At 42.4% G+C, this 14,002-nt stretch overlaps 2 protein-coding genes across 3 annotated transcripts in view; both read left to right on the forward strand.

Annotated features, from left to right (window-relative positions):
* Nucleotides 1-1,707: 1,707 nt before the first annotated feature.
* zfp64 (zinc finger protein 64 homolog (mouse)) lies at nt 1,708-7,816 on the forward strand. Its single transcript, XM_088436371.1, has 6 exons — nt 1,708-2,014; nt 2,090-2,230; nt 3,616-3,750; nt 4,240-4,302; nt 5,289-5,540; nt 6,511-7,816. Exons 1-6 carry the CDS (start codon nt 1,990-1,992, stop codon nt 7,527-7,529), a joined length of 1,635 nt encoding a protein of 544 aa, XP_088292497.1. The 5' UTR covers nt 1,708-1,989; the 3' UTR covers nt 7,530-7,816.
* Nucleotides 7,817-8,221: 405 nt separating this feature from the next.
* sall4 (spalt-like transcription factor 4) overlaps nt 8,222-14,002 on the forward strand; it is a 35,575-nt gene continuing 29,794 nt past the window's right edge. Inside the window, exons 1-2 of one of the 2 annotated variants that reach the window (XM_088409266.1) lie at nt 8,222-8,368; nt 11,852-11,971. In XM_088409266.1, coding sequence (XP_088265392.1) covers nt 11,892-11,971 — 80 coding nt within the window. In that variant the 5' untranslated portion in view covers nt 8,222-8,368; nt 11,852-11,891. Of the gene's footprint in view, nt 8,369-9,514; nt 9,550-11,851; nt 11,972-14,002 lie in introns of those variants that run through there. The other variant, XM_088409265.1, reaches the window with a different exon arrangement.

Consider the following 14,002-nt stretch of genomic DNA (forward strand, 5'->3'; position numbering starts at 1 on the left):
ATGCGATAGCGGGCACGCTCATACACATACCGTACCTTCATCGCCAGGATCAACTGGTCCCGGGAACATGAGCCGCTCGATCTTTGTTTTTTGGCGCCGTCTCTGGCCGCTGTTGATTTTACATTTTGTAGTGAGGAAGGATGGTGGTGCTTCACTTGAGAGAAGTCACTGTCGGTGACGCGAACGTTCTGTTTCTTTGTGAAATCTGTCCCACCGGAGTCTGAATGTTGTACTTTCTTTGTAAGAATGTTGTCATTTAAGATAATATACTCAAAATGAGTTTGTTTCTTGATCCAACAACGTGACTGTGACTAACATGCTAGCTAATGTTCGCTTGTTATATAGTGCTGCCTTGTATGCATTTAGCTCCTTAGCATTTTTGTTGGAACCAAATATTTCCCTTTGGTGTATGTTAGCATATGCAAAACTTTTGCACCTTTTGCATTGAATTAACATTTTGTATTAACGGCAGGCATGGGAAGAATATATAAACTCCAAGCAAGAAGCTAGCCAAACTGAGGCAATGATGCTAACCTATACCCTCCACATTGGCATTTATGAAAACTGATGTAACAATCAAAGTTGTTGTTGTTAACACGTGGCGAGTGCCTCCTAATGAGCTTGTCCGCGGGTCATTTTTATGTTGCGTGTCAATGCGCTCTTTTGATGCACATTTAACGGCGGCAGATTTACGCATATGTGATTTGCACGCTGGTCACTCACACTTACACTCATCTCATTATTTATTTTCTTAAGCGCCTTTCAAGTCTTCTCACATTTTTGGTCCGGCAAATTATAGCGATGGACGTGATATGTTTGTGCCGCTGTGCGCGTTTCCATGGGAATGAGATAAGAGTTGTTGAAAGCCTCCGCTTGTGTCACCACATATCATTTATGTGTGTGCTTGCACTTCCTGTTTGCCTTCAGGATTTTGCTGCTTCAGCAGGAAGGGAATCAGGCCAGAGTCTCCAGCATTCCAGTTGCAATGAGCCAGTTAAGGAGCTGCCAGTGAAGATGGCGCCGCACGTCACTCACGTTCATGGCTTATTCACTGCGGCGGCGGCTTTTCTCGTTCACTCGCCCCAACAAGCCACTAAATTGCTCTGGAAAGATGGCGGCGTGCGCACTTGTGAGTGTGGAAGTGCCTCTTAAGAGGAATGGTTTCACAAACAAGCGCAAGCAGTCAGAAGTGACACATTTCAGATTTTTTTTCCTTTTTCTATACATATCTGATCTTTTAATGGCAGTTTGAACAACAGGGATCCTTTTTTTCTCAAACGCAACCCATTCCACTTGGATATGTGGTCAAGAAATCAATTTACAGCCACCCATCCATTGTGTAAGATTTTTTTATATATATTATACACATTACAAACGAAAATGAGTTAACAAAACAAAAGTTAAAAATATATTTTTTAAAAAAGATCATCAATCAATAAAATTCACACGTTGAAAAGAAGTAGGAAGAAGTGCAAAAACTCAAAGAGTCCTTCCCTTGTTCTCGCCATATAGTCAACACACACCTGCAATTCTCTTTTATTTTTTCAGGATCTCAAGTCGATGCATGATTCTTTTTTTTCTAACACGGTCTTTTAAAACCTCCTTTTAAATACAAAACAAACTATGCTATCCTTGGGTTTATTTGCTCCGCATTTAGTAGTCTATGATTGCGTTACCAAAATAGCCTACCTCGAATAACCTATTGCACACGGCCGACGTCACTACCCAGCGGTTCTACGCATGCGTGTCATGGATCTCCGGCAGCCGTAAACCTTACGCTGCATGTCGTAAAATACAGCCGTGCCGCCTTTCTCCCCCGTCCTGTAGTTAAGGTTATTTAATCGTTTTTATTATCTTTTTTTTTAATGAGACCTCGTTTTAGCACCAAAGGGGAAAACAATTCTTGTCTGTGGCTCGAAATTTAACAAACGTATTTCCGGCGAGAGGGCCCAGAAGATGACTTAATGTGTCGCAAAATCATTCTTGACAATGGCAACAACATACGACGCAGAAGGTAGGAAACGCCAAGTAAACGCCGTCTCCTAATTTCGTCTCGTTTATTCATTTTGAATTTACGCGTCTCTGAAAGGACACTCCGTGGTGGTGGAGGTGAGCCCGGACATCCACATTTGCGGATTCTGCAAGCTGCAGTTCAACAATTTCGAAGCGTTTGTGGCCCACAAGCAGAGCGGATGCTCTCTCCCCGCAGCTTCAGCTTCTTCGCTTCCAGGTCGCCTCCTTCATCATGCTCCGCTTCCTCAACTCCTACTTTTTTTCCATCTTTACTCAACAAACAATTCTTTCATTGGGGAACCAAAATGTATTCAAGTGCGCCAAACACATTCAGCGAAAATATACATTCCTACTTTTCAATCTCGCTCCCAAGATGCAAATTAGAAAAAGCACCTTACCTCCTTGCAAAAGAAGGATGGTGAGACTTAAGTCTCAGTTTTGCTTTTCTTTAAGAAGAGAAAGGTTCCTTCAATCCAAGATCAGATGTCACAAGGGCAGTCTAATAAAACCTGTACAGAGGCTGGGCTAAGTATTTTGAACGGCAGATAGATTTGAACATACACTGCAAAACAATGGAATGAAACAGTGTGCTTTCTGAAAACAGATTCCATAGATAACATGTACCTATATTTAAAAATGTCAAAAATGGAATCCTGAGTCATCCCATAGCTCAAATGTGAAGTTTCAAAGAAATACTGCCCCAGCTGTACAGAAAACAGAAACAGAAACGTTTCTGTCTGAGAGGTAGGATTAAAAGCACTTCAGAACATTGCCACTCATATCCACACAAGTATTTCAGCGTGACGGGAGTGGGGGAGGATTATAGTTACTAAGAGAGATAATTATCTATAAAACTCTTGTAAGTATACCTAAAATTGTGTCCTATTTAACAGTAACAAAAGAAAAAAAAACAATATAAATAAACTTTTTAACAAATGTCTAAGGGAAAGCGCCAGGGAGCTGAAATTCCACCTAGCTGGTGACAAAATGTCAAAGGTCAAAGAGTATGCCATCCCTCGACGAAAGTACTGCCAGAATAATGTGGTAGGAAATTACTCACAATGATCAAAGTACTGCACGAGGATAAAACAAGAAACATTTTCAGCCATCGTAACCGTTTAATGTTGAAAAAGATTTTCAATGGGTCAATATTAATAAAGGTAAATTGATCTGGAACATTAACACAGGAGCACCATTAATTTAAACGTTTTAACCTGAAGCTTGTGCTGATTTTTTTTCCTTCCAAATCACATTAATCATTGTGAAAAAGAAAAACAAATCTTTTTGACAGCAATTTAAAAAGTTAATGCCCACACAGCCTTTGACAATAGTTGTGCCACTGCACCACCTGGTGCCACTGATTTGCAATTACACTTTGCAAGGTTAAAAACAAGCCTGTTTCTTGTGGTCATACGCTGATTGAGAAGGACCACCTCAATCACAAATATTAGCGACTTGGGTCTGACTGGAGTCATATGACGAGAGTTCCCCACCTCTGCTTTTTTCCCTCTCCTTTTGCATTGTTTGCTTTATACGCGACTCATCATCATCTTCCAGCGTTCCCCTCCTTGGTTCCCATAACGTCTGCTTTTCCCCACTCAGGCATCGAGGTGGTTATAGACGAGAGCTTCCAAACGTGTGTCTTGAGAGGCGTCAAGAAGATCCTGAGCAAACCTCAGAAGAGCAAAAAGCTAAAAGGCGCATTAACTTCGAAGAGGTACAGCTGTAGTTTCTCAGGTATGTCACTTTTTTTTTTTTTTTTTTTTTTAATCCACAATGCATTGAGGGCGCGATGGGGGAACTGGTGTTGGAAAAAAATTCTGTGTGCCAAAAAAAAAAAAGCTCCAGGAGACCCATGAAAATTGGCTTGTTTATCCGACCATTAACATTGCTATGTGAAAGACAAAAAGTCTTTTTTTAAGCAGTTTAGACTGTTCATTAATTTGGAGAAATAACACATGTCTGACTAACTAATAGTATCTATTTTGTGAAAAAAAAGTATTGGCGCTACCACATTGTGACCTTGAATGTTTGTAACATTTTTATACGCGCCGAATACGCGTGCAACAGCTTTTACGATTCAAAGTCGCCCTGCAAACCATCTTTTTGCACTTACGTGACAAATTGCAAAACATTTCAATGCCATGTGCAAATATAAACAATTGCAAGATTCCTAGTAGAATACATAATATGTGACAGAGTGCTTCCTTCCTTCCTTTCTTTCAGGCTGCACCTTTAAAACGCAGTATGGCCAGAAAGACATGGAGCGCCACCTCAAAACACACACTGGTACCTTGCCGCCGAGCTCTCGGACAACATTTCAAAAGTTTGCACAAAACGTCATCGCAATGAGTCCTGGACCAAAATACAAGAAAACAAATATTAAAAGTCAGGGATTTTTTTCTTAAAAAAAAAAAAAAGTGGTTTTAAGAAGAATCCGAGTGCAAAAACCATACAGAAAAGTTCAACGTCATCAAGTTGCAAATCCGTTTTAAGCAGGTCGTTGTCAGTATAATGTCAAATTTAAGAAAAGAAAGAAAATCTAATTCAATATTTTTTTTTCAGATTTTTTTTAAGAGTGCAAAAACAAGTCAGAAATTTCATTGGATAAATTCTTTAAAATGAAGCTTAAGCGTTTTTTTTTCCTCGTTGAGCCTAGATGTAAGAAAATGGTGCTGTATACTGTCAAATGGAAGCAATATTCCCTCATTTATTTAAAAATTCAGGCCAGTTTTGCTAGATTCAATCAAACTTTACCCAGACCCATTATCTTAAATTAATCATTTATCATAAAACTAGCATTTTAAAACACCCCCCCAAAATGTTTTAAAACATTGCAGTAGATTTAAATAAACATCATTCTAATAAGTCATTTTGTTTAAAATGATGTTGTTTAAATAAAATAAGTTATAATTTAATTATTTTTTGATTTAAACTTTTAGATATGATGTAAAATTATTTGAAAATGCTTATGAGTGAGTGGGTTCTTATAATAAGATGTTGCTTTTGCTATCATCAAGAAAAAAATTCACTCGGTCTCAAGCTGAAGACAATTAAAATCGTCTTTTTACTTAGTTATGAGAATTTTTTAGCAAAGGAATCTCAATAAGAAATGCTAGATTTGATATCTCGAAATAGGAATTCTTTTCTGATCATTTTGTAGCCGGGAAAGATATTTTTCCTTTTTAGGCAAACAACAAGAAAACATATGTCATGACGAGCCTTTGCCGCGCTCGTAAAACAGACTTTCACGCGCGGTCCGCGTGCCCCCTCAGGCGAGAAGCCGTTCGAGTGCGAGCTGTGCCGCAAGCGCTTCAGCCGGCGGGACAAGCTCAACGCGCACGGCCGCTCGCACACGGGCGAGAAGCCTCACAAGTGCAAAGTGTGCCCGTACGCCGCGGCCGACAGCGGCAGCCTGAAGAAGCACCTGCGCATCCACTGCGACCAGAGGCCCTTCAAGTGTCAGATCTGTCCCTACGCCAGCCGCAACTCCAGCCAGCTCACCGTGCACCTCCGCTCGCACACCGGTACGTGCGCGCCGCTTCCCCAACCGGCTCTCGGCCTCTCGGCCTTCGCTCGGATGCTCGCGGCAGCCGCGGGCCTCCGAATGCTTCGTTCCCGCCGTTCTCTTCTTTTGTTCCGTTCGGTCTCACGTGAACTCGTCCGGTGCCGGCTTCGCCCTTTTTTCGGGGATTGTAGAATTGCGGAACGCTCTCGCTTGAGCTTCGAACAGCCAACTGATAAGTCAGTTTTACGAACGCGCCGTGTTTTTCCACTTTTTTATAACAGTGATTTTATAGACAGAATTTTTGCTTATGTGCTACTTTTAATTTCATCATTTTAAAATCTCAAGTGCCTCTGGAGAGTGCTTCTCAATTATATCTTGCCAAAAAATAGTGGCAGGCCTGTTCCCAAACATCAATAATAAGTAAATATCCGTCCATATAAAATCAAAATCAAGTGTCAACTTTTGCAATTTCAATAGAGATCAGTCGACAAAAATAACTTCATAAATATTTGTCCGCATAATCAACAAAGTGTCAGACCTGTCCTCAAAAAGAAATATTTGTCCGCCCAAAAAAATATTGAACTTTTGGGATGAGAGTAGTGATCTGTTCACAAAAAGAAATCATGAACTTGACAGGTAACGAGCGGGTCGAACCATTTTAGTACGGGGGAGAATCTGGCTTTTTGAAATAATGAACATAAAATTTGTTTTGTGAACATTGAATTATTTCGATCGTTAGTTTTAAGGGATTTTCGCACGTTCTTTTATTTAAAATCTCGAGTACCCCCTGAGGTTCCCTCAAGTACCCCCAGAGGTACAATTACCCCCATTTAGAACCACCGACACAGAGCTCGTGTCGTCCGTCTCGCCAATTAGCAAGACGGCGCTGAGCTATCGCTTCCCGGTCGGCCTGTTTGTTAGCCACAACTCGCGCTCCGTTGGCGCGCTCTTTTCATCCTCGCCATTTGACGCCTCGGGCGTTCCGCCAGGCGACGCGCCCTTCCAGTGCCAGCAGTGCGACGCCAAGTTCAAGATCAACTCGGACTTAAAGCGCCACGCTCGGGTGCACTCGGGCGAGAAGCCTTACAAGTGCGAGCTGTGCGAGTACCGCTGCGCCATGAAAGGTAACCTCAAGTCGCACGTTCGGATCCGACACGCCACCCGCGACGCCTTCCGCTGCGCCCATTGCGACTTCGCCTGCGCCAGCAAGACGGCCCTGCGCCAGCACTCCCGCCGCCACGGCCCCGTCCGGCCCGTGGGCTGCCCCGACTGCGCCTACTCCTGCGCCAGCCGCGGGGCGCTCAAAGTCCACCGGAGGATCCACTCGGACGAGCGGCCCTTCAAGTGCGACTCCTGCCACTACGCCTCCAAGCAGCGCGGCAACCTGCTCGTCCACGAGAGGCGCTTCCACTCGGACCCGCCCCGAAAGGCCGGCGGGAAAAGGCCCGGCCCCCCGAAACCCCGCGGCTCTCGCCGCCGGGCCGAGCTGGACGCCGACCGGGCCTTCGTCTGCGACCTGTGCGCCGCCTCCTTCGTGAGGCCCGACTCCCTGCGCAGTCACAGGAAGCAGCACGCGGAGGCCCGAGACCCAGCGGAGCCGTCGGGCGACGGCGCGCGGCTGCAAATTATCCTGGCTTCCGCCGAGGGTCCCGACAAGATGCTTCTGTTGGCCGCGGATCACCGGGACCCGCCGCCCAACCCCGCGATCCGGCAGGTCCATCTGCCGGGCTCGTCCCGAGGCGCCGAGGTCGCCCTCGCGCCCCGGGCCGTCCTTTTGACGGCCGAGGAGCCGGCGCTCCGCTCCGCCGTTTGCGCGCGGGACCCCGCCCCGGCCCCTCGCGCTTCGGTCGGCGCCCGGCTGGAGGACCTGAGCGCCTTGGTCCAAGAGGGCGGCGCCGAGGTGACCGTCGTGACGGAGGGCCACGCCCCCGCCGCAACGTCCGAAATCCCGGCCGCGGGGTGCGCCCGAGGTTCGCTGGAGGCTCGGGGCCAGTGCCTTAGCATGTGAGCCGCTCCCAAGGCGCCGCCGCGTTTACTGCCGCGCAAGCTGCCGGTTTCCCCGCTAACAGCTTTTCGGGCCGTACTTCACTCACTGATGCTAGATTTCAATTCATCTGTTTTTTTACTCATGTTACTTTTGTCCAACCATGTGATTGGACGGGAAGAAATGCTAGTTGGGCTCCGTTGCCTTCCAGTAAGTCAAATGAAGTAGTTTGTTCAAACGCCATTCCAAATGGAACAACATTTCATCTGGCTCTCACTCCGAAAACAAATAAAACATCAGCAAAAAACAAATTCTCGGGTCTCTCCATCTATCGTGCTTCCTGCGTCTATATATTTGTGTGTATCTATATATTCGTATTTATATCTGGCTCGCACTTCTAAAAACAAACTTCAGAAGAATTATATTTAAAAATATATATATATATACAACACACCTCTATTGGATGCGCCCTTAATCTTATTGCGTATAAGACGCACCCGCAGTGTGCAACCACGTAAAAGTTATAGCAAAACAAGCTCATCGTCCTTAATTGTTCATATTTCCCTGTCTTCGTATCCATAAACTATATAGCGGGTTAAATTAATTGTCGTTCAGATTTCCCACTTTGTGAACAGTCCGTGAACGCAGCGCCAGAGTAAAGTGCCCCCAGCACTTGTTTGGAGCAGCCCGAGTTCATTTTGCCGGAAATACTCGAACGTGCGGACAAATTGTCTTCCATTAAGTTTATGATTGTGCGTGTATGCCAAAAGAGCACCAATAATCATCGAGTCAAACGAAATACCTTTCTGTGTTCTCTACCGGGAGCGCTCATCGCCAGCTGCTTCAATTAAGAGCGACAAAAGGTATGGAGCTATCCTAACCTTTACACGAGCCTCTGCAGTTTTTGTGCTATGCCATTGTGTAAACAAGGATGGACTCGGACGTTGGTTCAGTCTGCTTGCTTTTTTTCTTGGAAATAATGCAACAATCTCGGCTAACACAGATTTCGGCTAACAGCCCCCCGACGTCTGCTCTGTAGCTCGTCTCATTACGGTAATTGTAAGTAAGAATACGGCTGATATTAAACGCACATAAGTGCGTCAAAACTCGGCTTGTGTGGCTGACAGATCAATCTTCCTAGAATGGTTTCGACTAAACATCAAATATTTAAAGTTATTGTTTTATATTACGGACTCATATTCTTGGTCTTCATTTTTGTGAGGGGAAAAAGTGCGTCTTACATTTGGGCAATTACGGTAACTCAACAGCTGCGCAGGTATCGCGCTCAAAAAAGTCAAGCAATTGGACTGCAGTTCGTCAATCTTTCCGCAAGATGGCAGCAGATAGATAGGATACGGACTTGCAATATGGATTTTTCCTCTTCAAGTGAATCAATCGAGTTCCTTTTCATCGTGGATGTTGCAAGCCTAAAATCTAATGCGCACCAAGGTCTGACTTTTTTTTTTTTCCTTTAAAGCCGCGTTTCTCTCCATTGATTGATTTTTCAACAAAGTGCTCTTCTTCAGACCTCGAGCATCTGGCCCCTTTGTTCCGGTCTTGATGTTTGTTTATTTATTTATTTGAAGGTTACATTTGCCTCTTGTTACTTTGCTGTTACGTATTGAAACACTAAAAGTGGAAAAACGATTTTTTTCCCCCTCGTGTTTTGAAGAGACTCGGACACTCTTGAACGCTTGGCCAAAGATGAGTTTTCTTTTTTTTAATGCCTCTTAAACGCTCATTCAATTGAAAGTCAAAGCAGTCCATAGTTTTATCTCCACCACTTTTTCCAGTTATTTCAATAACTGTAATTTTGCCAATAATTAGTTGTAAAACTCACTAGCTACCCGGTTAGCGTTGTGTAAAACAATCAAAAGTAATGGAGCATTTTCAGGTTTTATTTCATGCGTTTTTGGCCAGGAGCAGAATTTGGACTCAGAAGTAGATTGCATCCAAAAATGAATTAATAGAATGTCCTCATAAACCAGGGGTGTCAAACATACGGCCCACGGCCCGGATCTGACCCGCAAACAGGTTCAATCAGGTCAGTAAGATTATTTAAAGTATAGCAATGATCTGATTTGATGTGAAATGAATAACTTGGCGTTTTATGATTAATAGTAATGTTAATGTTTTAAGATTTTTTTTCACGTATTTGGCTAAAGGAAAGATTGACTATATGGGAGTAATTAGTTATTAAAACAATCAATTACTTGGGTACTTAGCTAAAATAATTGATAGCTTTTGCACCTTGCTACCTCAAGTAATCAAATACTTTAGTATCTAAATTAATCAAGGACTTTCGCTCCTTGGTATGTAAAAAAATCAGTTTGCTAGTCCACAATCGATTACCTAAATCCTTATTTACAAAAGTGATCAATAAATGTAGTATGTAATTAAAGCGATCAAATACTATAGTTAAGTAATATTTAAATACTTGAGTACCTCAAATAACCAGCTCCTTAATACCTAACCGTTCGCTTAAGTACTTATTTACAAGTTGATCAATTAATTTAGCACCTAATTCCTGAAAACAACTGATTTAGTATTTAGCTACCTGATGTAATCAAATACTGTCGTATCAATAGTAATCGAGTACCCGAGCACTTTAGCTTTTCAGTGCATTTGTACCAAATCGATCGCTTGAGTATTTATTTACAATGCAATCGATTAGTTTAGCACCTAATTCCCCAAAGCAATTGGTTTTATATGTGATTACTCCAATTGATCGATTACTTTAGTACTTGATACATTTCATAGCAGCCATTTTTAGAACCTTAAGCCAAACTTGAAAAAAGATGTGTAGTACCCGGTACTGAAAGTCTGGACTTTTAAAACATGTAAACGACATCTTTGGAATGGAATGAGTCACAAATGTGCCATCGGCCCACAAATGTTACTGATATTTGACAACCATGTTTTTCATCTCATTTGAACGTGTTCATGCCAGATGACTTGAAAGATTGTCGTGTGTGTGTGTGTGTGTTTCCTTTAATGGCTGCAGCAGTTTGATATTGTTTTGCCACGTCTTCCTTCCTTCCTGTGTTTGAGTGGGGTCATAAATGCCACCCCCCCCCCCCTAAAAAAAAAAAAAAAGCCATTTCCACTCAGCAGCTGCTTAAAGAAATGTGTTTGTTTTTTGCGAGACGCTTTCATTCCTCCCGGACATCAAGAGCAAGCACGAGCTGCACGCAAAGTGTTAACGTGTCCTCATAGGGGATGAATGAATGACGTTGTGTGTGTGTGTGTGTGTGTGTCAATGTGAAATCCCCCAGTTGTGATCTTTGCTTTGTGTGCCATCCCCACTCAAGAAATCATTGTCGATGTATCGTTATGAAAAAGCTTCGAATGAAATGTTTTTTAACAAAATCTTAAATTGTAGAACAACTCATTCAATGCCAGGGATGTATTTTCACGTTTTTTGTTTTTTTTTAAAGTCCAGACATTCAATCCCAGATAATTGAGTATCAATTTAATATTTAAAATACTTTAGTTTCATTTTGATACTTATGTAATGTCCGGACTCTTTTAAAAAAAAAAAAAAAAAGAAAGGGAAAATACGTCTCTGGCATTGAATGATTTAATACTTACAGAATGTCATCAACATTATGAAAAAATATTGATGGAATTATTTGATATATATATTTATGTAAATTTAAGACAACAACTTCAGATTGATTATTCCTTTTTTTTTAATAGTGTCCAAATTAGGACAAACATCACTATTAATCACAAAACTATAACACGACTCATAAACCATTTTGCGTTTTTCATTGACTGAAAAAAATCCAGCTCCTTTTTCGACTTTACACAATCATCTTGCGGGTGGAATGAAACCGGTCCTCGGGCCGGAACCGGCACACGGGCCTTATGTTTGACACCTCTGTGTTTGATGAACCAAAATTGTTTAATCAGAACAATGTCTTATGTACGATAAGAGTCCTCTTTTGCCAAAATAACTTTTTTTTTTTTTCCTAGTCAGCTTTCTCATTTTTTATGAGAGCGGAGTCCGAGGACCATTAACCCTTGCGCAATATTTTGTCCAATCTTTTGGTCTTTAAATCAAAGGCTTTTCACATCAAAAGGAAGGCACTGAAGGCAGTCGCTAGGGAGCTGAAATTTCACCCAGATGGGTGATAACCACACTAGCAGGAGTGTGTCTAAAATACTGTGAGAATGATGTGGAAGAAAATGACCTAAAAATGATCAAATCACTGCAAAAGGGCTAACTACTACACGAGATATTTATTTTGTTTGTTTTATCTATGGGGCTTGGAAAACAAAAGGTAACCCCATTCTTAAGTGGTCTCTGATTGGCTGTCATTGCGTTTGGCATTATCTGATAGGCTGCAGTTGTGGGCCGAAAACCAGAAGGAAGACGTGGACATGGAAGAGCGCGTGAGAGTCGGCGCCCTGATGAAAGATCAACGGGAATCTAAGAAGGTCTTGCGGCCCCTTTTATCAAGGTAGAGTGATACGCCTCCTTTGGGAGAAGCCTAGCGCAGAAGCGGCTGGAGATTAGCCTAGCGCATCAATGCAAAGCACCCACAGCTAACTATAGCTGCGAAAACGCTAATGTGTCCAGCCGTCACAAAGCTCCTTGCCAAACTCAATTGGAGTGAGCCGGACACGGGCAGGACGGAGGCCTTTTTTACGTTCATATTATTTTATTTTATTAATAATAATAAAAGCTTATAGCTGAAAGGAGCTGGGTTTATTCTTAAATCCCATATTTTCTGCACTGTAAGGCACACCTAAAAGCTTTCAGTTTTCACAGAAGCTGACAGTGCGCTTTATAATTCAGGGCGCCATGTAACGCTCATAAACCGCAAATTTGCATTTTTGCGGGACGAAAAAAATCAAAGAACTTCATCGCCGCGTGGATTCTTCAATTTGTTTCCTATGCATTTCAGTTATAAATGTATTTTTTTTTTACAGTGAAAATGATTAGAAGACCCTGGATAAGCGGCTATAGAAAATGGATGGATGTTTGAAATTTTGATACGCTAAATATATGCTCCAGTTTTGAAGCGAATCATAAAACCTTTACTTAAAGGGACGGTGTGTAAGATTTAGACTGTTTTTCATTCCGAGCAACAGGAGGGGCTGCAGGTGCTGCATTTTCCATTGGCTGTTGCTATAACAAATATGGCCGCCTCCAGAGAAGCGCTACACCCCATGTCATATCATTTAAGTATAACTAGACCTCTGATTATATTGAAAACATACTGGTCATTAAGAACACATTCATTTGCAAGTTTTTGAAATTTAAATTTATTTAATTATTCCTTTTGAATGAAACTCTTTCTCAATTATACACACTGTCCCTTTAAGTCTACAGTCAACATTTTGCATGACGTATTAAATGTTAGGAAGTGTCTGAAAGTGTCTGAAAAGCAAAGAAAAAGTTGTATCCCGCATCGTTGGAGGCCCTGAGTGAAATGTAGATCTGGTCCCGGCTTTTCATTCTTTGCCGGCAGGAAATTCAAAGGACAAGTTAATCTTAAAACCTACAAACAATACAGCGCTCAATTTTAACTTGAATGACAAAGGAAGAAACGGCAAGGCCATTTGCATCCGAAACGCATGTCCTGCACTTTCTTTTTTGTGTTTTTAACCAATGGTGAATTTTATGAAAGAGGAATGCGCAGAGCAGGGGTGTCAAACTCATTTGAGCTCCGGAAAATCTTTTCTCAAGTGGGCCCCACTGGTGAAATCATGGCATATAACTTCAAATTAATTAGTGCACCGGCCTGCTCCTAATCCCCAGCCATATTTAAAGTACTGTTGATGTAAATTAAACGTACATGTAAAGTCATGTACCGTCCCTTTCGGGCCCCCATATATTCCAATATCACTTTTCCTTGAATTGTACGAAATAATTAGAAAATGTCTGAGTTGTTTTTTTTTTTTCCATTTGTTTGTAAGAAATATGAACCCGCACCGTCCTTCCTCACTACAAAATGTAATATCAACGGCGGCCAGAGGTGGCGCCAAAAACACAGATCAAGCCAAACAGAACACAAATATATGAACTGTTAAAGGATAAACAAAAGCAGTTTCAATACATCATTGATTTGGGTGCGGGCCGTGTGGCCCGGTACCACGGGTCGATCCACGGACCGGTACCGGGCCGCGGACCGACGGTTGGGCACCTCTGCCGTACAGTATGTCATCACGTGATGTATTTTAGTTGCAGGAAGGAAGCGCATTTGCGATCTTAAACTGCAAAAGCCTGTTTTGAAGGTGTTTTCGTTCGCCTTTTTTTTTTTTATCTCGCCCATCTCGTCAGGAAGCATTATCCTGACACGCCGTTTTGTTGTTGTTGCTGCTTTAAGACTAAAAACAGCAGCTGGAATTAGTCCTGGGGGGTGGGCAGAAAAATGAATGTCATGTTGGGCCAATAGCCAGCGCTAGCCCATAAAAGTCCTTTCCTGCCCCCGCCATTTTGTAACTTTCAGTCAGTCCAAAGTATGCTAGCTTTTGCGCTTGTTAGG

Source organism: Hippichthys cyanospilos, chromosome 2 (assembly GCF_059441005.1).
Source record: "Hippichthys cyanospilos isolate Australia breed blue-spotted pipefish chromosome 2, RoL_Hcya_1.0, whole genome shotgun sequence".
Taxonomy (NCBI): Eukaryota; Metazoa; Chordata; class Actinopteri; order Syngnathiformes; family Syngnathidae; genus Hippichthys; species Hippichthys cyanospilos.

What these genes read in the sequence shown, in the direction of transcription:
- zfp64 (XM_088436371.1), top strand. Translation starts at nt 1,990, where the DNA reads ATGGCAACAACATACGACGCAGAAG. An exon ending in TTCAGCTTCTTCGCTTCCAG is followed by an intron (nt 2,231 to 3,615) that starts GTCGCCTCCTTC and finishes TTCCCCACTCAG; the next exon opens with GCATCGAGGTGGTTATAGAC. An exon ending in CCACCTCAAAACACACACTG is followed by an intron (nt 4,303 to 5,288) that starts GTACCTTGCCGC and finishes GTGCCCCCTCAG; the next exon opens with GCGAGAAGCCGTTCGAGTGC.